The following is a 23,222-nucleotide window of genomic DNA, read 5'->3' as shown; positions in this document are numbered from 1 at the left end:
CATGCTGCTGACCATTGCTTTCTGTTCAGTTGGCAGGGCCATGGAGATACAGAAGTCACGCCACCCGAAGCACTTATCCACTCCCTCGTCTGTGAGTCCTGAGCCTCAGGACCCTGCTAAGTTGCGCCAGAGTGGAGTAGCCAATGAAGGAACAGACACTGGATACCTGCCTGCCAGTTCCATGTCCTCTGCCACCTCAGGGACTGCTCTTTCCCAAGAGGGAGGGAGAGAGAATGATACGGGTGAGTCATTCATTAGAGTAGACAGTGGAAAATTGGAAGATTTTAATTACAAATGAATCCCAGTTTAGTTTGATTTAAATATTGTAGTATTCTACAGTTCACAATAGAAATATGTTGAATGATAGTTTTTTATTTTCCTAAAAATCAAAACTCCAAACTACTGCCTGAACTCTTGAGGTGTTAACTATACACAGGTGCCTGCCATTTGGAGCTTATATGATGCACGAGGAAAGTCACAAAACTAAAAATTTACATTGGAGCCCCTGGGTAAGGTGATACAGCCAGAGTCACCTTCAAGAGCCAGAAGCAGAGGGATCAAAGGTTCAAGGCCATCCAGGCACACACTGGGAGACTGTTCATAAATAAGAAGAGAAAACCCAACACCAGTAAAAGTTGGAAAAAATTTTCATTCCAGGAAAGAAAGATAAGGGGGATTGAGGAAACTGGCCAGTTGGTATTGGCAAATAAATGCTCTGTTTTCTAAAGGAAGCAGAGTTGAGACTTAAAAAAAAAACACTTGATGCAGACTTACGGGACGGATAGAAAGAAGGCTGCTCAGAAAGGAAGGCGCACTGAGCACAGGGTGCCTTGAGCTGTGTCGCCTCGCCGATCAGATGGGTTCTCTACCACGTGAGATCCAGGACCAAATGCAGACCATCAGGGTGGCAGCAGACACCTTTCTTTCATCATGGCAGGCCCCAGATAAACTTTAAAGAAAATCTGTAAACCTGAGACCCTGAAGATTTTTTTCTTTTACATTGATGATAATTCAGTAACAAGAAGAGGTCAAATATTTGAATCATAGCTATTTCCACACAGTAGAAGAGGGAAAAAAATGAAAGAAAGCCAGGTCAGCTATACAGTTTTTCATCCTTAAACATGAACATCATTCCTCATTCCTGGAAACATTTGCTTCTTAAAGTTAAGGCATGAGGCAACACACAGCTCCATACGGTTAGACAATGACATAGAAGAGCCACCCCTAGAGGAACAGCTTAATTTTGATAATGCGTAAGAACTTTAAAATTGCCTCTAAAGTGATATACTTGGGAACATTAAAGAAATGATGTAGAGTAGGACCTTATACGAATATTTCAGAGATAAACTTTAATTAAAAGTTAAATATAGTAGAGTAATTATTGTTATGAATTGCTGTGTGAAAATCACTCCAGGTTTAGTGGCGTAACACAGACAGTATTCTCATGTTTTTGTAGCTGTTTGTCTAAGTGGTTCTAACATGAGGCCTCTCAGGAAAGTAGGGAACACCGTGTCTCCTCCATTCCAGATAACTCAGATGAAGGCCTTAGCCCAGAGCCCCATGGGCTCTTTCAGGAGTTGCTCCAGTGTTCCAGGATGCTATAGCTGACTCCTTAGAATGATGTAAAGTACAGAGTGAGGACAGAGTTCTGCTATCACCTCAGCCAGTTAGAGGCAAGCCACCAAGTCATCCATACTTCAGGGGAGACAGATGACAGTCCATTCCTGAAGGAGAATTAAAAGTTTATGAAGATGTTTTTAAACCACTGCATTTGCCAGTATTTAACAGGCTGTTTGTGTGTAGAATCCCTGAAAGTAGTGTTTTCCAGTGCATGTAAGAAGTAAAAACAAGAACAACAACACTGCAACAGAGCCCCCAAAATCAGGGGACTCATGAATGAGATCCTGTCTCTTCTTCAGAGTCAGCAGAGACGGTGGGGAAGGGGCAGAGAAAGTAGTGAGGGTTCCCAGAGGCAGGAATAGCATCCACATTGACTTAGAAAGGGTGAGGAGAACCAACCACTGTTACCTAAGTGATGAGGAAATCCTGGAAACTTGAGAGCAAGAAAATGAGAATTGTTTATCTGTTGCTCCTTGGAACACTGAATAGTGGAATAGAAAAGAACACGACTTTCGGGTCTCGGCAAGAAAATGGCTTTTACTTTAAAGTGTGCCTGTTAAATTGTCTGTCAAAAGGAGGAATGAATAAAGACATTTTCACATACGTAATAACGTAAAGTTTGAAACTCCTCACTCTGTGAACCGCGTTGGAGGTTGTACTGCACACTGAGAAGAAAGTGAGAGTAAGTCCTGGGGTGCAGGGCACCGCACAGAAGAGCAGCACAGGCAGTGACGGTGTCACAGGCCACACAGCCGGGGCTCCAGACTGGAGCATAGCAAGTCAGGAGCAAGAAAAGAGAGGTGGGGGCTGGGAAGGTAGTTTACATCAAGTTCGTAAGGACAGTTAGGGACTTCAGAGTGGACCCATCTCTAGCCTGGTGTTGCTGGGGAGATACCGGGTCCTTAGAGCTCACCAGCCAGCCAGTCCAGCCGAGAGACCCTGTCTCAAAAACAGAAGGTGAAGAACTATCAAGGAAGACGTCCTATGTTGTTCTGTAGTCTCTCCACACAAGTAACATGGAAACACTCACTCATACCTACATGACACACACAAAAGTGAAGGAGGAGTTTTAAGCAATTGGTAGTATGAGGAACCAGAAAAAAAATTGAGATATGATAAAATTATATTACTTTACCAATAAAGGAAAAGATTTAGAAATACAAAGAAAAACAGTTGTTTAAGAAAGTAAGTCGTTTTTGAAACATAAAGCAGACTAAATGCTGTGGCACATGTGTCTACTTCCAGAAATTGGGACATGGGTCACAAGTTGCAAGCCACTTTGGGCTACATATTGACACCCTATGTCAATAACAAAATGAAGGCTGGTAAGCTGGCTCAGCAGGGAAGGGGCTTGCCACCAGTCCTGACCACCTGAGCTGGAGTCCTGGACCCCCACATGGCCGACTGCGAAGCAGCTGCTGCTGAGTGTCGTCCGACTTGTCCTTGCTTATCTTGCACATGCTTTCGCACATGTGTGCGCATAAACACACACAGAAATGTAAAAAATGTTTTTATTTAAAAAAAAAAGAAGTTCATGAAGCAGCTGATTGAGTGCAACTTTAGTGTAATAAACACCCTGTTTCAAATGGACACGGAGTTGCATAATTGGGGGCAATAAGAAAGAAAATATTCAAACAAGCATACTTCTTAACCCGGTAGCAACAGTATGCGTATGAGCTGAAGGTTGTATTTGACAATATGTATATGGCCATAGTAATGAAAACATTGGATTGGTTTTCAGGCATTTAGAGTCATCCTGCTAGGTAAAGTATCAAGTAGATATTTCACTGAGACCACAGATCAGAAAGGTAAGAAGAATAGGAGAAGGAAATATGGATGGATATTAAATCCCTAGCCTGACTTACAAGAGAGTTAAAGTTCTCCTTGATGTAGTCAAACGGATCCGCATTTGGATTTCTGTAATGCCTCATAACCCTACCAGTAATGCCATAGCTGTCAGGCTTTGGGGCGGTGGGGCAGAGAGTGAGCAGAATCCCTAGAGAAAGGATACAGATTGTAAACTAAAAGTGTTATTTGGAATTGGTCCACTCTAACTGCTGCCATTAGAAATGAGAAAGGAGGGGTCAGGAGGAGGCTGCTCCTCATCCCGAGACATGGTGCTTGTCCTGCCTTTTTAAAAAATTCATTTTCATAGTTTCATTTATGGACACTATGCATGCTGACCCTCTGACTAACTGCCTTTCTGCCTCCTGTCTCCACTCACCACGTCTGTCTTCATGTTTAGTCATTTTTTTGTGACTCACTGATAATCAGGGCCATCTGTGTGACCTTGGGTTTAGAGCTATCTTTGGAACCTAGGGGCCTCAGCAGAGACTAGACAACTAAAGACACCTCTCCCCAAATCTATGCACAGGCAGCAGTTCAGAGGCAGAGGGCATGCATGGAATTCAGGGAACTTGTAGCTTCATTCAGGGGCCAGGCTCAGGCTGTCAGGCTTGTATGCAAGCACCTAACCAGCCGCACCCCCTTGGTGGCTCTTCCCTTAGCTTTTAAGAGAATACTTTAAAACTGATTTTCTTGTCAGGCATGGTGGTATATGCTTTTAATCCCATCTCTCAGGATGTAAAAGCTGGCAAATCTCTGGGAATTTAAGGCCAGCCACAGGCTACATAGTATCTCAAAAAGAAAAGGAAAAGAAAAGAAAAGGAAAGAAAAGAGAAAAGTTTTCCCCATTTGTTCTTTAGTGCATTGGAGAGTTTTATATACTAAATTTTTTATTCTAACTAGCCTATTGAAATAGAATGTGGCTATGATTTAGGAAAAAGTTCTGGGAATTGATCAGGTTTTTTGGTTATTGCTATTGCTGTTTTATTTTAAACAGTTAATGACTCCAACTTTTATCATCTTAGGAACAAAGCAAGTGGGAGAAGCATTGGCGCCTGGAGACTGCTTGGACAGCACACCTCGAGTCCCCAATACTGTTTTCGACTTCCCTCCTCCTCTGTTAGATCAAGTGCAGGAGGAGGACTGTGAAGTAGAGAGGTAATTCATAGAGCTTTGTGCATTGCTTAAGTTCTTTGACCTATCACTTTTAATATATAGCAGCACTTTCTTTTATGTTTTATAGACGTCTGGTTGGTAGTAAATAATAAATCCTACTGAAATTTTTTCATTATGTTAAATGGCTTTTGTATCTTGGGTATATCTATCTTTCTTTTTTGTTTTTTATTTGTTGTTGGTTTTGTTTTTTTTGAGACAGGGTTTCTTTGTGTAGCCCTGGCTATGCTGGAACTTGCACTGTAGACAAGGCTGGGCTCAAACTGCCAAGCTCAAATTCTACCTGCCTCTGCCTCCTGAGTGCTGGGATTAAAGGCGTGTGCTGCCACTGTCCGTCTGGGTCTGTCTTTCTTGGTCTCCATTTTGCTCTCTTGTGATTCCTTATTCTCTACTGTTTTAGGGTGACAGAACATGGGACCCCAAAAGCCTTTCGGAAGTAAGTAAATCTTAAGTAGCTTTCATTTAAATAGTGCTTATCCCCTATAAAGTCCTAATTGTAAAGGAAAGAAACCCTATTTATAGTCTGTGAGTATAAAGGTAAGCCCAGAGTACCCGAGGGCCACAAACAAGTGTACATCCAGGAAGAAGCCATTTCCTAGGAGAGGAGAGTCTTGGGCTCAGTGCTGAATCAGATGTAGAAGTCTACGTGGTTTACAATAAGCACCTCCTCATGAGGTTGGGGTGATAGCACAGCTGTTAAAAAATGTGAAGACCTCAGTTCAGATGGTGAATGCCCAGGTGAGAAGCCAGACATGACAAGACCATCAAAAGGAATAAAGTGAAGGACAGTCAAGAAAGACCCCCGAAGCCAACCTAGCCTCCATATGCACGTGCACGTGTATACTTGCATACGTGCATCCATACACACATGAACATATACAGAAGATTCGTGAGTCTGTCATCCACCTGAAGCCCTCAACAGGATTTCCCATTTGTTTGTTTTATTAGGTTTGACAGCATCGCCTTTGGAGAAAGTCAAAGTGAGGATGAGCAGTTTGAAAATGACCTGGAGACAGATCCACCCAACTGGCAGCAGCTTGTTAGCAGAGAAGTGTTACTGGGACTGAAACCTTCTGAGATCAAAAGACAGGAAGTGATTAATGGTAAGTTTAATCAATCTGTTGTTGGCTGTATAGATGGAGATTTACCAGATGAAGCAAATCTTTCAGCCTTGGAATTTGCTTTATTTTCTATTGGCCTTTTGTTTTAAACAAAGACAGAATTAAACAAGATAGGTTATTTTCAAGCCTTTCGATAGAAACAATACAAGTAATGGTACAATTTGTGTTTAGCTTTCAGGCAACTGAAGATCCATAGCATTACATATGGAATTCAAAAAAAGTCAGTGGGATACTTTAAAGTTATGTTGTAGACATAGATTATCAAGAATGAGCTAAATTTAAGGAGACTAGCTGAGCAACAGGTGGTGTGAAATGAAAGCGCAGGTAGGACTTAGGTCACCCATGTACAGGTCACAGACCATTATTGAGGGGGTCAAAGCAGGAGCTCAGTACAGTCAGTCCCATCACACCTACTGCGGAGCGGAGAGAGTGAGGCTTCTGTGCCCTTCCTCCTGCTCTGTATGGCCCCAGACCTCTGCCTAGGGAATAGTGCTGCCCATGATGTGCTGGGTCCTACAGTCAGTCTGTTAACAGGACAGCCCCTCCCCAGTATGCCCACACACCAACCTGTTACAGGCGTTTACTCAACTGAGACTCTTTCCCCAGGTGATTCTAAGTTGTGGCAAGTTGACATCACAGTTCCCCTAACGTGTACGTAACAAGTATGTGACATAGATGCTGTATCCTCTGCTATCACTATGGCTTGATTTCAATAAATATCTTCTTTTTGATGACAATGAGATTTAGTAAAGTTACAGAGCTAATATGACTCCAGAAATGAGGTTTTATGGGCCAATATAGAAAATTTAATCTACTATTACTTCAGAAGAGTGCTTAAGGCTATCTGTTATTAGATTTTACTGTATTCTGGTGTTATAAGTTCATATTGTAAATGAGTTTGGGAGTATCTGTTAATTAACTTCCTAATATAAAATTCTTTTGAATGATACTTTTCATTATTCTGCTGTGTAGGAAAATTTCATGAATCAGTTTGGTTCTTAGAGACATACCATCCTTTCTAAACACTAAATTTACATAATGCATTTGCTACCTAATAGCAATGGAAGACTATATTTGGTCCCATGGAATGAGTCTAAATAAAGCAACATTCTGTACCTCTTTTTCCCTCCTCTGCCTAGAATTGTTCTACACTGAGAGAGCTCATGTCCGGACACTGAAGGTTCTTGACCAAGTATTCTATCAGCGAGTGTCCAGAGAAGGGATTCTATCACCTTCAGAACTACGCAAGATTTTTTCAAACTTGGAAGATATCCTTCAACTTCATGGTAAGCAAAGTTGGCTTGTGACCGTTGTGTCTACATTGCTAGTAGAGAGAAGACTGTGTAAACACACCTTTACGGCATATTACAGATAGGTGACTACCTAACCAAGTTTATTGAGGATCTAGCAAAGAAAGATGATTGGATCTTTGACTAAATATTTTCCCTATAATTTTATACCAGTCTTACTTTTTGTATACAAGTGGCCTTTTGTATACATATGGGCTTTTCTGATCTAAAGTTAGTACTTAAAATGAAAAACATGAATAATGAAAATTACCCTTGATAATATCCTATCAATTACTTTATGTATGTGTGTAGTTTAAAATGTATAATGCATATAATAATATGCATGTAAATATATTTTATAAATAGTAAAATTAAATGACTGGTTAGATAATTTCCAGCAGGTTCCGCTATTTGTGCTTAGGGCACGTTTTCTGTGCCCGGCCCCAGCTGACTCACCTGGACTCAGAGGGAGTGTAAGATGTCCTTCTTGCCATACCCCACTGTCTTCTCTCTGACCTTAATTTTCAGTCTTTCTTGGTCAAAGGAATTAGCTGTTTGTCAAGCAAAGCCATTCTTTTTGTGGCAGTTTCAGGTTTCATTGGCATGCAGTGTGTTCTTACATCCAGAGTCTTTCTGAGCTGGGCTACACAGTGAGACCTCGAGGGTGAATCCATATTCAGGGTAGCCACACTATAGGCAGTGTGCTAGTTCCTAACAACAGAGCTTAAAATGGTAGGATCTGTGTCCAGGAAGAGCTCTGGGGATCTAGCTGTGTAAGTGCTGTGTGTAGATTACATTAATGGAGATTGGGAGCAGCTGTGTTACTCTGAAAACTTAAAAAATAGTTAACTGATTTGTACTACCAGTAGTTCAATTCAAAATAAGTCTGGACTTAATCTTTTTTTTTCTTTTTCCTCCCTAAGTTGGGTTGAATGAACAAATGAAAGCTGTCCGAAAAAGGAATGAGACTTCTGTTATTGATCATATTGGGGAAGATCTGCTCATCTGGGTAAGGAAACTGAGAATGTCTTTTAATTATTTTTATAGACATTTGATCAGATTCTGGGGTAAGTAATAAATGTGTCCAAATGAAACACATCCATGGTGCAGAGCTAATATGCAAAGGTGGAAAGGGTTCCGAGTATTATTTTATTGTTTAGTTTGTTTTAATCAGTATGCAATCAGACTCAGTGCTCCATCTCATTGAGATGCAGGTACACTGGTTCCTTCTCTTAAAGGAGAAAAGTACTGCATCCTGTCGGTTTAGGTGACATAGAATGTCTACCATCTTCTGTTGTTCAGATCTTAAGCATGTATTGTATAATATTAGGTAATTATACTTCATAAGTATCAGTAGTGAAAACGACTTAAACTTATTTCCAGTCTAAGGAAAGAATCCAGAGGCTGTAGTGACTGCAACTTCCGCCTGTCTTTCCGTCTAACTGTCTGTACAGATTGATTTTGTTGTGTTTATGTTATTGTTTTGCCTGTGTGTTGTGTGTGAGCCACAAGTTATGGCTCATGCCCACAGAAGTGAGAAGAAGACAACCAATCCAGTTTGGATTCCCTGGAACTGTAGCTATAGGCTGTTGGCTACTGAACCTAAGTCATCTACGAGAGCCACAAGTGCTCTTACGCAGCCGGCTTTCCAGCCCCTGATTGTCAACTTATATTGAACAAAACTTTATAGTTCTAGAGACGGTGGCATGTAAGACACATAGCTTCTGCTGTCACACAGTGTATGGTGGGGAAACTGTGGGAGTTTGATTGTTTTGTTTTAGACAGAGTCTCAGCAGTTAGACTCCCCCAGATCTGGCTGCCTCTGCTCCCAAGTGCTGAATTGAGAGGTGTGGGGCAGGAAAGAGAGAGGAGAGAGAATGATTAGAGAATTTTTCCAGTCTTGGACCCTTAGGTGACTGCAGAACTGCTGGGATCCCAGCATTTCTTATAAACCCAGCTGTTCCTCATGTTCCTAGTGCCTGAAGGAAAACCTGCCCTTGATTTTGTCAGTCTCATCCTTCAGCATTTATTTTTTCAGTGCTGGTGATTGAATTCAGGGCCTTGTGGGTCTGACACAAGTGTTCAACCACTGAACCATGTTCTTAGCCTAAGCATCCTGTCTGTAAGAGAATAAAAGTACAAACTTTGACCAACCATCTAGAATATTATGTTATGTACTTGAAGATAATAGTTCATCTATAGATATCTTACAAAAGAATATTTTACAGAATGTCTTCTTATATGATAGACATTTAGAAATGTGGAATATTGTACGGAAAACCCTCTTAACTAAGTACAGAGCACTTGTTTGCAAGTGTGAAACTGTCAGGAAAGCTAGCTTCGAAGTTGTATGTGCGATACCCACACTCAGGACACAGGCAGGATGGGTGGGAGTGTGTGATCAGCCTGGATAGCCTAGTGTAGTGGTTCTTAGCCTGTAGGTCATGCAGGTCATCCTTTGGGGAATGGACTGACCCTTTTGCAGAGGTCGCCTAAGACCATCAGAAAACACAGATATGTACATTACAATTCATAACAGTAGCAAGATTACAGTTATGAAGTAGCAATGAAGATAATTTTATGGTTGGGGGTCACCACAACAGGAGGAACTGTATTAAAGGGTTGAAGCATTAGGAAGGCTGAGAACCACTGTAAAGCAAAAAATAAACAGAATAGAGGTTATAGTATACAACAAAAAAGATTTTTTTGACTTGTAAGACTGCCTTATAAGCAAAGCAGTTGTTAAGCATTTCACTGAGAACCTTCAAGTTAGGGTATGAGTAAACCTACAGATTAATTATTATAAACAAAATTACAGGGGTAAGATACTTCTAAGAGGCATAATATATATGCATATATAATATATATTTGCAAAAGAGATTTACAAGTTCATGGCTCTATGCCCAGGCTCCCTTTACCCCCTGCACAGGTGACACAGAGGGGAATTTTCCTTCTGCTTGCACTTGGCTTGTGATTGTAGTACATTTCATAATGAGTAGTACGGAAAGCCCCTAACACATGGATTTCCCTGGAGAACAGTAGGCGAGTTCTTATAAAGGAGTCAGAGTCTATGAAAATGAAATAAGAATCACAGTCTCCAGGCATTTTGTGTTGCATACTCCCCAGATGTCAACCTTTCTAATTTGGAAGCAGTGTAGACTGAAAGGTAATACCTCCTAGCCTGTGCTGTCAGGGTGAGTCCTTAATGTAGTACATTGCTCCTGCCTCTACACACAAAGTCCCGTCTCTTGCATTTGAAAATGCTCCCTGGGATGTCGAAAGGACTGTGGCTGCCTTCATCTTACTTGGCCTCACAGATCAGATGCTCAGTGTTTCTTTCTCATTTCTCTGCATTCTTGGCACAGTTTAGTGGACCAGGAGAGGAGAAGCTGAAACACGCTGCCGCCACATTTTGCAGTAACCAGCCTTTTGCCCTGGAAATGATCAAGTCTCGCCAGAAAAAGGATTCTCGATTCCATACTTTTGTGCAAGTAAGTTAAGCAAGTTATGTGATCCCATGATCCCCAGCAAGTTTTGTATTAATTACAGAATAAACTCGAGGAATTCTGACTTACAGTGTTCATCTGTGTTAACATTAATATCCCCCTTCATTTATGTTTTTTATTCTATGAATATGGGTGTTTTTCCTGAATATATGTTTGTGTACCAAGTATGTGCATGGTCCTGAGAGGCCATTGAATTCCCTGGGGCTGCAGTTACAGATAGATGTCAGCTGTTGCCACATGGGTGCTGGGAATTGAACCTGGCTCCTCTGGAAGAGCAGCCAATGCTCGTAACCACTGAGCCGTCTCTTCAGCCCCACCCAATATGTCAGCGTCTTAAAAGGGCTTTATATTGCATCTTACATTACTGCAAGGAATAAAGATGCTTTTGGAATGATGAGTAATAAAAAATACACACGAAAATTGAAGCATTTGACGTAGATATCTGTGTTTCCATAGCAGTTTTAATTAGGAAAACCTTTTTCAGCTTGTTCTGCAGTCTCAGCAAGCACTCTCCACTGAGCCTTTTGTGGTAAGGTCTTATTAAATTGCCCAGGCTTGTTGCTCTGTCTGCACCTCATACTAGCCATGAGTTTACAGGCCTGTGCTACTAGGCCTGGGTTGTATTCACTTAAGAAAAGCATGTTGTTTAAGTTTGAGATTTTTTTTTTTTTATTATATCAGACTTGAGAGGATTGTAAAAGTGCTGGGGTAGGGATGGGAGTAGAGAAGAGTCTCGAACTGTGGCCCTAGGCCGTCTCCAGCCACCTGCTGTTTTATAAATAAAGTTATTTGGACACCATGCATCTGATCCCTGTTGCTGCCTTGCTAAGCAGCAGTCACAGTTTTTGTGGTTTAAGAGTATGGCCACAGTGTAACAGGACCCTCTCTCTCCCTTGGATTTTATCGTATGTACTCTAGAGTTGATATCCTCACCTGAAGCTTGGTTAAGCCAATGGCTGATTGATCAATTGATCGATCTTTTGATCAATTCCATTCTTTTCCTTTCCTTTCCTTTCCTTTCCTTTCCTTTCCTTTCCTTTCCTTTCCTTCCCTTCCCTTCCCTTCCCTTCCCTTCCCTTCCCTTCCCTTCCCTTTCCTTCTCTTTCTTTCTTTCTTTTGTAAATGCAAAATGAGGTCCTGCTTTCTGGCTCGTTGTTGGCCAGGAATTAGTCCCAGCTCCTCGGGATACCCATCTCATCCTGTGGCCTTTGAGCATTGTACAGAAGTGGATTTTTGCTTTTTATCCAAGCCAGTAGGAATTCTTTTCTCTGGACCAGATTGTTTTTAAAGTTAGGGGTTGAGAGATGGCTCAGGGGTTAAGAGCACTTGCAGCTCTTGAAAAGACTAGAATTGGGGTCCCAGCCACTTCTGATTGAATCAGGCCAGGTCTCCTCTTTTTGATTAAATCAAAATCAAGTGATAGTAAACTAACTATAGAATAGATTCTACTCACACTCCAGGGGATGGAATCACATATACCCGAGTATGGAAATCTTATATTTTTATTACATAAGGATACCTTAAAGATTTATATTTTTTATTACATAAAGCCATGTCCATTCATCTATCACTGCTCTTTGTTAAAACAGCAGACTCAGTTGTTTAAGAAACTGTCCCAGAGAGCCGGAAGTGTGTATTGTTACATTATTTTAAGGCTTGTAGACCTCTGATGCATATGACCTAGCACGTCCAGCCCAGAGATCCATGGTGTTTGCTTAGAGTGGTGGATAATAAGTTAGTAAATGTACTTTTTAACACTTTTTTGAGACAGGGTTTTTCTGTGTAGCCTTGGCTGTCCTCGAACAGAAGTAGGATGTGCATGGTTTTTCTCTCTTTTTAGAAGAATCTTTGTCTAATAATCAGGCCTCTGGTACAGTGGCATTTCTAGTAAATACATGATACATGTTTTGTAATTATTCGTCCTCATACGCTTTGTTAGTTGACTTCCTCCACTTTGATTTTAGGATGCTGAGAGTAATCCCCTGTGCCGTCGTCTTCAGCTGAAGGACATCATTCCCACCCAAATGCAGAGACTCACTAAGTACCCGCTTCTTTTGGACAACATTGCCAAGTACACAGGTACAGCATTTTGGCTGAAAGAAAAGTCGGGAACTGGAGAAATGGCTTAGTGGTCAAGTGCTCTTGCTAGGTCCAGAGCTGGGATCTCAGCAGCCACACTCTGTGGCTCACAACCACTGTAACTCCCAACTCCATGAGATCTAACACCCTTTTTGGGCTTTGTGAGCACCCACATGCATAGATTCTTATGCAGATAATGCATACATACACTTTCTTTAAAAGCTAAGAAAAAACCCAACAATATGTCCTGCTAAGTAAGTAATCTTTCATAGCATTCTGATGCATAGAATTGATTTCTGCTGGTTGTATGGCAGATATTTCCTGAGAAGACGCAGTGGCATCGTCAGCCTATTTGGATTGCGCCCTCTAATAGTTCAGACACAGCGTTTGACCTATTGTGGTGCAAAGGTCACATTAAGGTCTCTGCCTGGTTTTTATTTCAAAATTGTTTTTAAAGACAAAGTATCACAGAGCCTGGTTCATCATGAACTCCATATGTAGCTGAGGGTGGTCTTGAACCCCTGCTCTCACCTCCTAGGTCAGTGGTTCTTAGCCTGTGGGTCAAGACCCCTTTGGCCCACCTCTGCCTCTAAAAGTATTTACATTAGGAATCATCACAGTAACAAAATTGGAGTTATGAAGTAGCAATGAAAATAACTTTATGGCTGGGGTCATCACAATGTGAGGAACTGTATTAAAGGGTCGCGGTTTTAGGGAGGTTGAGAACTGCTGTCCTAGGTGGTGGGATTGTGGGCATGCACCCCCACCCCTGCATCTCGATGCCTGTTGTTGTCAGCAAGCTTCTGCTGGAGGCAGCACACGGAGGCCATCTATTTGTATGCTTTTTTCTGAGAGCCTTTGCACTCGGCAGCAGAACTGAGTATATGGCCTACAAAGTGTCAATTGTCACCTGACCCTGTAGGAAAAATTCACCCATATTTGTTTTGGCATCTCTCATTGTTTTTAAAAGGCTTTGTACTAGGTCAGAGAGATGTTTTGTGTCTATGGAAGTACTTGTAGGAAGCTGAATAAATGCATTATCATTCCAACTTTCTCATCTTGAGACAAGATTTTGATTCTGAGTTTTATGCCACAAACTCCTGATTCTTACACATGACACTAGGAATGCGTATTGGGGATCCCAGACTATGAGTACCTGGCATAAATGTGGCTTTACATCCTACTCTTAACGTATCTGTCCAGTGGGGCCACTGCACTGTTTGAGATTACAGTTTCCACTCTAGTCTGGTGGCTCTCTTCAGTGCAGTGATGACAGAGTGTCCGTGGTTTTGGTGAGCTTCATCTTCTAGCACTGCTAGTGTTGTACTTGTTCCTTCTTTAAATGTGGTCTCAAGTGCAAACTTATTCAGGAATTCTTCAGAGTTGTTATACAAAAAAGACTGCGTAAGAGGCCCAGTGGTCATAGTTGTCTAGGTTAGACTCTGCAGGGGTAAGAGAGGGTCCTGTTTGTACAGCTTCCGGAGACCTTCCTTGTTAGCGCCTAACATTGGGGTTTTAATACAAGGCATTACTCTTGCATCTGGGGCTCTGTATTGTGATATCTTCTTTCTTTTTTCATCCTTTGTAATACTGAGGTTGACTTACAGGTTGCATGTTAGGTAAGAGCTCTATCAATTAACTGTATTTCCAGTCCCTTAAAACAATGTTTCCACCTAGACAGTGTTGGCACACACCTTTAATCCCAGCACTTGGGAAGCAGAGGCAGGCAAATGTGAGTTTGGAACCAGCCTGGTCTATAGAGTGAGTTCCAGGAGAATCAAGAATACACAGAGAAACCCCATCTTGAAAAACAAAACAAATATTTTAAGACAAATATTAGCATGTAGCTAAGGCTAACTAACTGCGAGCTTGTGATCCTCCTGCCTCAGCTTTGTAAGTAGCAGGCAACTCCATAGTTGGCTTTTTTTTTTAAATGTTTTTAATGAGAATGTATGTTTTAAGTTATGATAATCAGAAGGCTGACCTGTGTAAAAACTACCTGGATAGAGACTGTGCCATAGGGTTTTTTTGTTTGTTTGTTTGTTTGTTTTAAGACAGGGTTTCTCTGTGTAGCCCTGGCTGCCCTGGAACTCACTCTGTAGACCAGGCTGGCCTCAAACTCAGAAATCTACCTGCCTCTGCTTCCCAAGTGCTGGGATTAAAGGCGTGTGCCACCACCGCCTGGCTGTGCCATAGGTTTTAACATGGTATAAAAATGTTAAAGGTATTCGTATATATCTTCTTATACTCATTTGAATAAAATGAAGTTGTGTGTGTACATTTTCATTTTTGCTAATTTTCTGTGTATTCCCTACATTAGAATGGCCTCCAGAAAGGGAAAAGGTGAAGAAGGCTGCAGATCATTGTCGTCAAATCTTAAATTATGTAAATCAGGCTGTCAGGGAGGCAGAAAACAAGCAGGTAAGAAGGAAAAATAAGACACAGGATTCAATCCTGTGTCTTATTTTTAAATGGGTACATCTGGGATCTGAAATAACAGAGAGGATCATTGTACAACTGATAAGCAGGACATTTGTTTGCTACTCAAAAGTGTTGTTTGAGTCAAAATGATGAGGCCCCAGGAGGAAATTTGGTGCTGTCTATTAAATTAAATGGCCTGTGCCTGACTTCAGCCCTGCAACCTGGCGGTTCTGATTGTAGTGGTTTAGTGGAGAGAAGTGAAGAGAAGTTCTTCATGGTCATTCTAGGCTGGAAGCAGCTAATGAATTCAGCAGAGAGCAGGTAAAGCAACGGTGTACTCATAACTTAGCAGGCTGCCAGAGATGGACGGAATGGATCTAATTAGCATTGTAATGACAGAAGAAACCAGATGCACAAGAGCACATACACGTAATTGTATTTGTGTGAACTTGTAAGATACTAAACCGATTTGTGATAGGAAAATAAATAAGAAAGACAATTGCCGCTGAGGACATAGTGTAGAGATCTAACCGGACAGAAATACAAGGAACCTTTCTGAGACCATACTAATACTCCATGCCTTGGTAAGAGATTGAGTTGTACAAGTGTATTGTTCGTCAGAATTCATGAAAAAATACACTTAAAGTGCATGCATCTTACTGTAGGTAAAGTTTAAAAAAAAGAACAAAGGGGTCTGACAAGATGGCTTAGCAGATGAAGGCCCCTGCTGCCAAGCTGACAACCTTGGTTCAGTCTCTAGCACTCACGTGGTAGAAGGAGAGAACCGCCTCTCCCATAAGCTTCCCCTGACCTCCACCTGAGGCCCTACACATAAACATGCATATGCACGCACACTTACACATACGCAAAACTCTAAAAGAAACCACTCTTATTTTTTTTAAAGATTGATTTATTTATATACGATTTATTTATTTATTTATGTGTATGTGAATATGCCATTGCTGTCTTCGGACACACCAGAAGAGGGCACTGGATCTCATTACAGATTGTTGGGAGCCACCATGTGGTTGTTGGGAATTGAACTCAGGGCCTCTGGAAGAGCATTCAGTATTCTTAACTGCTGAGCCATCTCTCCAGCCCAAGAAAACACTCTTAAATATTGAACTTAATGATATGCACTCTATAACGGTATACATGCTACAGTATTCAGTGGGGTGTGTATTTATCCAAGATTATTTAGAAATGCCTCAGAGCATAAGGCAAAACCAATTGTAGGAGGTGAAGAGACGGACAGTCTGTGATAGGCACAGTGACAAGAGCCTTTGTGTATTTATGATGAGGGGATGCTCAAACCGTTTGAAGCAGTTGTCTTTAGAAATTTATCATGCAGACATATCTATATAGATGTACAGCATACATGATTAGACATTTATTCTACAACATATTTTAATAGGGGTACCATGCACATGACTAAAGGCCTATTTTATTACAGTATCATTGTTATTGTCAAACATTGTAAGTAACCTCAATGCCCAATAGTAAGGTGTACTTAGAATTGACTACAGAGTTTGAAGTGTGAATGCTATGTGGTTGTTTAAGAAAACATATCTCTCTATGTGATATTATAAAGTAATATCCGAGGTATACTTATAACCCTTCTACACAGAGAAAGAGGAGTGCATCTTAGCTTGCTTCTCCCTTGCTCTGATCAGACACTTACCAAAATCATCTTGGTAAGGAAAAGGTTTGTCTGGCTCACATCTCCATATTATAGTCCATCCTAGGGAAGCCCAGGCAGGAGCCTGGAGGCAGGGACTGAAGCAGAGATCATGGAGGCAGCTCACTGGCTTGCTCCCCATGGCTTGCTCAGCCTGCCTTGTTATGCAGCTCAGGACCACCTACTCAAAGTTGGCACTGCCTGCATATCATCCCTACCATATCAATCATTAATTAAATAATGCCCCACAGACTTGCCTACAGTCTGATGGAGACATTCTGAATTGAGGTTCCCTCTTTCAGGTGTGTCAAATTGACAAAAACCAAGAGACCAGCAGTCAGCATACTATATGAACGGATAAGAGGATTATGTACTGGGATGCTAATGGAATGCCAATATTATACTCCTACATCTTGTTTTTAAAAGGCTGAATATATACACACAATGCACACAGAGACAAACAGACTCATTGTATTCTGTTTGCATAGGATTTTCTCAAAAGTCACTCAAGATGTGAACGTCAGGATTGCTCCTTTAAACAGAAGGGTATCGGGTGGGGAGAAGATGCTTTTTATTATATATATGATGGTGCCTTCTGAACTTTGTACTGTGTACATGGTCTATAGGGCCAGGAACTAGGTATAAGCTTACTTAGTGGCCACCAGGTTTAATAAAAGATCAGAGGGGATCTAGGAAAGTGAGTTTCTCCAATGATGAGGGGTAGGGTGAGCTAAGAAGGAAGGGCTCATCTGTCACAGCTGGCACTGCAGTTTGTAAAATGCAGATTTAAGACATGATGTGATTCAGAAACAAAGAGGCCATTGATGGCCACGTCTAACCTTGGCTCCATCCTGTTTAATTTTCAGCGCTTAGAAGACTATCAGCGTCGCCTTGACACCTCCAATCTCAAGTTGTCCGAGTACCCCAATGTTGACGAGCTCAGGGTGAGAGATGGTCTAATCATAATTAAAAATGTAAAGGAAGGTGCTAAAGACCTGGCAGGCAATTAACATCCCAGTGGGAACAGCCATCCTTAAAGGAGGTCTGCCTGGTAGATTGTCTGCATTTGTGACCTCATTCTGCTTGTTGAATGTCTGCTCTGTGTCAAGGGTGCATTCATATTTGTTACAGGAGTTACTTTATGAGAAGCTGTGACTATGTGGCAAGAATTGTTGGAGGACTTGGGAACATGCGTTATTAGAATATTTTAATTTGCTCTGTGCTTTTACTGTTTACAACAAGGACTTTTCAGAGTGCTGAGTAAACATAATTTTTCTATGACACTTTTGAAAAGCATGAGCTAACTATTCACAAACTGCACTTCTGATGCCTAGACTCTAATATTATATTATTCTATATATACTATATTTTTAGGATATTATGTTTCTTTTTTAAAATATCAGTTCACTGGTGGTTGTTTTGGTTACTTAATTATCTATGTACAGTAATCTTGTATGTTATATACAGTAGTTGTATCAAAAAGCACGCTGATGTGTGTATTCCCTTACCTTCCAAAGAATGTGAGTTCCCCTCACGATGCTAGTGCTAAGATATGGCTCTTTTACTAACAATTAAGTTGCTGGCAGTGATAGTATTTGGCATTCTCATAACAAATGTTATGACTGTTAAAACTTTGTTTGGGAGGCTGGAGAAATGGTTCAGCAGGTAAGCATGCTAGGAGTTAGAATTCTAGACTCAGAAACCCTGGTCAGATGTGCACGTCCCGCACCCGTCATCTGTATCCAGTTTATTGCAGATAAGGAGTGAGGATCTGTAGTGGCTCTTTGTAGCACTGTTCATAAGCCAGTCCTCATCGGAGGGAGGTTGGCAGAGAGCACTCATGAATGCTTTCCCGTAAGATGCTTCTCCTTTAGAAGGTTTTGTGCGGGCTGTTTTAATGTGGACAGTTCCATTTTCAAGACAGGCGGCAGTGCTGTGGTTGCTTGTGAATGAGTCCTTTTATATTAAGACTGTTCTGAAAAGATACAGTTATGGTGGCTGGGGCTCCACTGATGAAGGATTCTTGGGAGTAATTCATGTATAATTCTTTTTACTTTGGCAGAATTTGGATTTAACAAAAAGAAAGATGATTCACGAAGGGCCGTTGGTCTGGAAGGTGAATAGAGATAAAAGCATCGGTGAGTCTAGTGTTCCTGTCGGGTGAGAGGGTGGAGAGAAGAGAACAGGAGAGTCTGCCGTGAGAAGCGCCGTCATCATCCAGGTGTCACATAGAGAGCAGTGCTGTTCCGCAATATCTGAACATTATAGGAGATCTGCCGTGTGTTTGTTGTTGTTAGGTATAAAGCACGTTAGGTGTTCATTTAGGAACAGCATGTTCATTTCAGCAGCTTCAACCGTATTTCCATCATCTATCTACTGGCGAATCTTTGAGTTTTCTATAGTATCTTCCAGGCTCTTGCAGGGAGGGAGCATTATTTTTTAATTCTTGCAACTCTCAGATGATACTCCCATGAAACATACTAAAATGAACTATTTAAAGTGAAAATTAAAGAAGTTTGCAAATCTGTTTTTTAAAATTAGCTAGGTTTTCCAGAAATAATTTCCTTTGCCAGATTACTTTAAATTTCTGTACTTAGCAATTTCTCTGCATGTTTATCTCTAGATCTTTATACACTGCTGCTGGAAGACATTCTTGTGCTGCTACAAAAGCAGGATGACAGGCTGGTGCTAAGGTGCCACAGCAAGATTCTGGCATCCACAGCCGACAGCAAACACACCTTCAGCCCTGTCATTAAGCTGAGCACAGTGCTGGTTCGGCAGGTGGCGACAGGTGAGTGTGTCTGCTGCAGGATGCGAGCGTATGGACTCAGGGTGAAGCTGTGCAGGAGCTTCCGCTGTGGAGCAGCACACGTAACAAGGATTTGTTCTGTGTGTGGGGGGGGAAATGTGAGTGAAACGTGCCTATTGTCTAGACACTGGATTGAAACTTCATACCTCCAAATTATTTGAGGCAGCAAGGTTGTCCTACTGGTTTTCTGCATTTGAAAATTTAAATACATTTACCTTGGTGTTTATTTTATGTTCAATTTGGTGATAAATACCAGGAAGGTTGTGAGTGCTTTCAGGGTAGCTCCAACGACATGGCTGCCATTAAAATGGTGCGTTTGTGTGTTGGAAAAAAGTGAAAATTGAAGAGGTAGGTGAATTTATGTTTTTTGTTTTAATTTAATCTTATTTTATGTATGGGTGTTTTGGCTGCATCTGTGTACCATGTGTGAGTCTGTTGCCGTTGGAGGCCAGAAGAAGGCGTTGGATCCCCTAGAAATGGAGTTAACAGAGCTGCCATGTGGGTGTTAGAACCCAGGACTCTTAATTACTGAACCATTTCTCCAGCCCTGAATTTGTTTCTTGGTTTTTAAATATCAGTTTAAGTTGGTAAGCTACAGTTTAACTGTATTATGGTAAACTCCTTATATTACTTAATTTCATGACAGCAAAATTTGCAAACTCTTTCCTGCAGTATTTCCTGAACATTTATAACAACTTAGAAATACAGCAGTTTAAAACAAATGTGAAAGGAGTAGCATTGGGTTCAGTAGTATAAGTGTGTGCCTGTGCGTGCCTGTGTATGCCTGGTATGCGTGCACGTGTGTGTGTGTGTACACATGTGTTCATATAAGCATTTTCATTTCAGAATTGTAGGCTCATTAGAACTCCAAAGCACATTATACTTGGGCAGGACAGAGCCTTTATAGGACAGAACTTTTTTTTTTCTTTTTTCTTGGATATTTTCTTTATTTACATTTCAGATGTTATCCCCTTTCCCGGTTTCCCCCTTTCCAGAAGCCCCCTATCCCATCCTCCCTCCCCCTGTTTCTTTGAGGGTGTTCCTCCACAGGACAGAACTATTATGAAGTCAGCTATGTTCATTGTTTGAGAATCTCATCTATGTATAGAATGGACAATTTTGGTTAGATTCACTTTCTGTTCCCATCCCTGCTTTTCTCCCTTAGCAACCCCCCCCCCCACTTCTCTGTCCCAGCTTAATGCGCTCTTTATTTCAACCCCCAGAGTCCAAGGAATTTGAACTTTGACTTATTTTTGTTTTTTAATTAAATTCCGTGTTGACTTTTATAAACATTATTTAAGTTATAATTAGCTTATAGTAAGTTGCACACAATTTAAATTTACATACTGAATAAAATTTTTCAAAGTGAACAGTGTAATTTTTATCTAAATTAAGATGCAGAATGTTAATACCTGCATCTGGGTGTATTTCGTGACTAGAGTAAATTTTGTTTTCTTCTTTTCTAGATAACAAAGCTTTATTCGTCATCTCCATGTCAGATAATGGAGCCCAAATTTATGAATTGGTAGCACAGACGGTTTCTGAAAAGACAGTGTATGTATCAGATCCAATTGCCTTTTTCTGATTGATACTGTATTTTCCAAAGTATAAATGATCCACATACTTGTTTTCTTAAGATTAATTTCAATGTATGTGCATGTGTGTGTGCGCATGCCTGTGCACATGTGTGCAGGTACCTGCAGAAGCCAGAAGAAGGCATCAGATCCTCTGGAGCTGATGTTAGAGGTGGTTGTGAGCTCACGGGGTGGGTACTGGGAACTGAAGGGCTGTCCTCTGGAAGAGCCGCGGACTCTTACTGCTGAGCCATCCGTTCAGCCCACAGATTTTCTTTTACAATAAGATTCTGAAAGGCGCTGTAGAAATCAAGCACTTCCTCTTGTGTTCTTTTGGGAACGTTCCTCTAAGAACTTGTTTCTTTTGAGATTGAAGTTTTCTTTTTCTTTCTTTCTTTTTTTTTTTTTTATTCTACTGAAAGTAAGTTTTGTAAAGAGAACAATTTTCAGAAGTTCCAAGTTAATCTTTTAAAGGAGTAATGTGCTCATGTTAGAATTTTCTTTAAAGTATATTTTAGAATCTCCACAAGAGTGTGCCAAAATAAAGATGTTCTCTGGCAGCGCAGAGTGCTTGGGTTTGGTTTTTCTCTTCTTCATTGTGAGTGTATTTACGGGTGTTTCTGCTTTCCTCCCTGTTCTGGACCTCTTTCATACCCCTGAAGCTGGCAAGACCTCATCTGTCGAATGGCTGCGTCAGTGAAGGAGCAGTCTACAAAGCCGATTCCCCTCCCCCAGCCGCCACCTTGCGAGTGAGTGTCGGGAAGACATGAGCAGTTCTTCACTTGGATGCCGTGAAGTTTGGGCATCTTCTGGAGCTCAAGGATTGTCTCTTTTCTTTTTCCTTTTTTCATAGAGGAGACAATGAAGAAGAAGAACCAGCCAAGTTAAAAGTGGAGCACCATGATCTTTCGGTCACTGGTCTGCAAAGTCCAGGTAAGCCACATAGACAAGTGTGTCAGATGTAAGATGTTACCTATTACAACCATGCGTGTTAGCAGATGCTACCTCTGAGCCTTCCGTGTGCCAGCGCAGCACTGTTCTGTGCTGTGTTTTCCCCAGTGTATGATCTCTGTAGCTTATGTAACTTACCTCTGCCCCCAACATAACTGTTCTATGTTAAAAACGAAATGTCTGTTTAGGTATAATCTCCCTTTTCTGTCCCACTGAACAGACAGAGTTTTGGGATTAGAATCTCCCTTAATTTCGTCAAAACCTCAGTCTCACTCACTGAATACCCCTGGCAAATCAGAGGCAGAACATCTCTTTGTGACCGCAGCACAGTTTGCAAAGGAACAGCATACAAATGGGACATTCAAGGAAGGTGATGGCGGGTATCCAGTCACAATCCCAGGTCCACACTTGCCTGTGTCAGAGGAGCGGTGGGCATTGGACGCACTGAGAAATTGTAAGTTTTTTTCATAACTTGTGGAGATACTAAGTACCAGAGTCGTATGATGTGTTGGAAAGCCTTTAAGGGAAAAAGCAATGCCTTGTTGTGGAAAATACACAAAAGTCTAACCAATGATTTTTTTTTTCCAAGAAATTTATGGTCTAGTTGGGAAGATAATAGGACCCCACTGCCACTTTTAAAAGCAAACATTCTAGGAATAATAAGGCTCTGTGTGTGTGTGAGAGAGAGAGAGAGAGAGAGAGACAGACAGACAGACAGACAGACAGACAGACAGATCCAAGTTAGCATGGTTACAGAAAAGAAGGGCAGATAGAAGCAAAAGAAGATATGCTTGTTATTTGAGAATTTATTAAGATCAAAATAAATGTGTAGAATAGAACCATTCAGACAAAAATATCAGTAGGAGCAGGAGAGCATGCAGGAGCCGCAGCATCTCCAGGAGCAGTGAGCAGAGCAGGGGCCTGTGCACACTGTAAGCTGGACGAGCACAGGAGACAGATTTAGAAATCAAGAAGATGGGCTGAGAGGTCTCACTGTTGTGAATTTTAAGTACCAGGTTATATCTTCCATATTTGATGGACAGAAACATAGAATTTTAGGAGCTGTTTTATATAGTCTGCATTTTATATGGCGCTTTAATATGGGAGTGTGCTCTCTCTCTCACACAAACACTCTCTCTCTCTCTCTCTCTCTCTC

General features: G+C 41.2%; 1 protein-coding gene across 5 annotated transcripts in view; it reads left to right on the top strand.

The window, feature by feature from the left end:
- Positions 1 to 23,222, top strand: part of Arhgef12 (Rho guanine nucleotide exchange factor 12) — a 142,068-nt gene that overhangs the window by 110,460 nt on the left and 8,386 nt on the right. For 4 of the 5 annotated variants that reach the window (XM_021171561.2, XM_029481424.1, XM_021171560.2 and 1 more), the window contains 16 exons: positions 30 to 242; positions 4,491 to 4,623; positions 5,039 to 5,074; positions 5,587 to 5,741; positions 6,899 to 7,045; positions 7,972 to 8,057; positions 10,414 to 10,539; positions 12,519 to 12,633; positions 14,954 to 15,054; positions 17,599 to 17,676; positions 18,795 to 18,870; positions 19,356 to 19,523; positions 21,008 to 21,095; positions 21,778 to 21,864; positions 21,969 to 22,048; positions 22,287 to 22,520. In XM_021171561.2, the coding sequence (XP_021027220.1) occupies positions 30 to 242; positions 4,491 to 4,623; positions 5,039 to 5,074; positions 5,587 to 5,741; positions 6,899 to 7,045; positions 7,972 to 8,057; positions 10,414 to 10,539; positions 12,519 to 12,633; positions 14,954 to 15,054; positions 17,599 to 17,676; positions 18,795 to 18,870; positions 19,356 to 19,523; positions 21,008 to 21,095; positions 21,778 to 21,864; positions 21,969 to 22,048; positions 22,287 to 22,520 (1,923 nt within the window). The remainder of the gene's footprint in view (positions 1 to 29; positions 243 to 4,490; positions 4,624 to 5,038; positions 5,075 to 5,586; positions 5,742 to 6,898; positions 7,046 to 7,971; positions 8,058 to 10,413; positions 10,540 to 12,518; positions 12,634 to 14,953; positions 15,055 to 17,598; positions 17,677 to 18,794; positions 18,871 to 19,355; positions 19,524 to 21,007; positions 21,096 to 21,777; positions 21,865 to 21,968; positions 22,049 to 22,286; positions 22,521 to 23,222) is intronic. The other variant, XM_029481425.1, reaches the window with a different exon arrangement.

The sequence above is a fragment of the Mus caroli genome, chromosome 9 (assembly GCF_900094665.2).
Source record: "Mus caroli chromosome 9, CAROLI_EIJ_v1.1, whole genome shotgun sequence".
NCBI lineage: Eukaryota > Metazoa > Chordata > Mammalia > Rodentia > Muridae > Mus > Mus caroli.
This window is presented reverse-complemented; position numbering and strand designations above follow the sequence as displayed.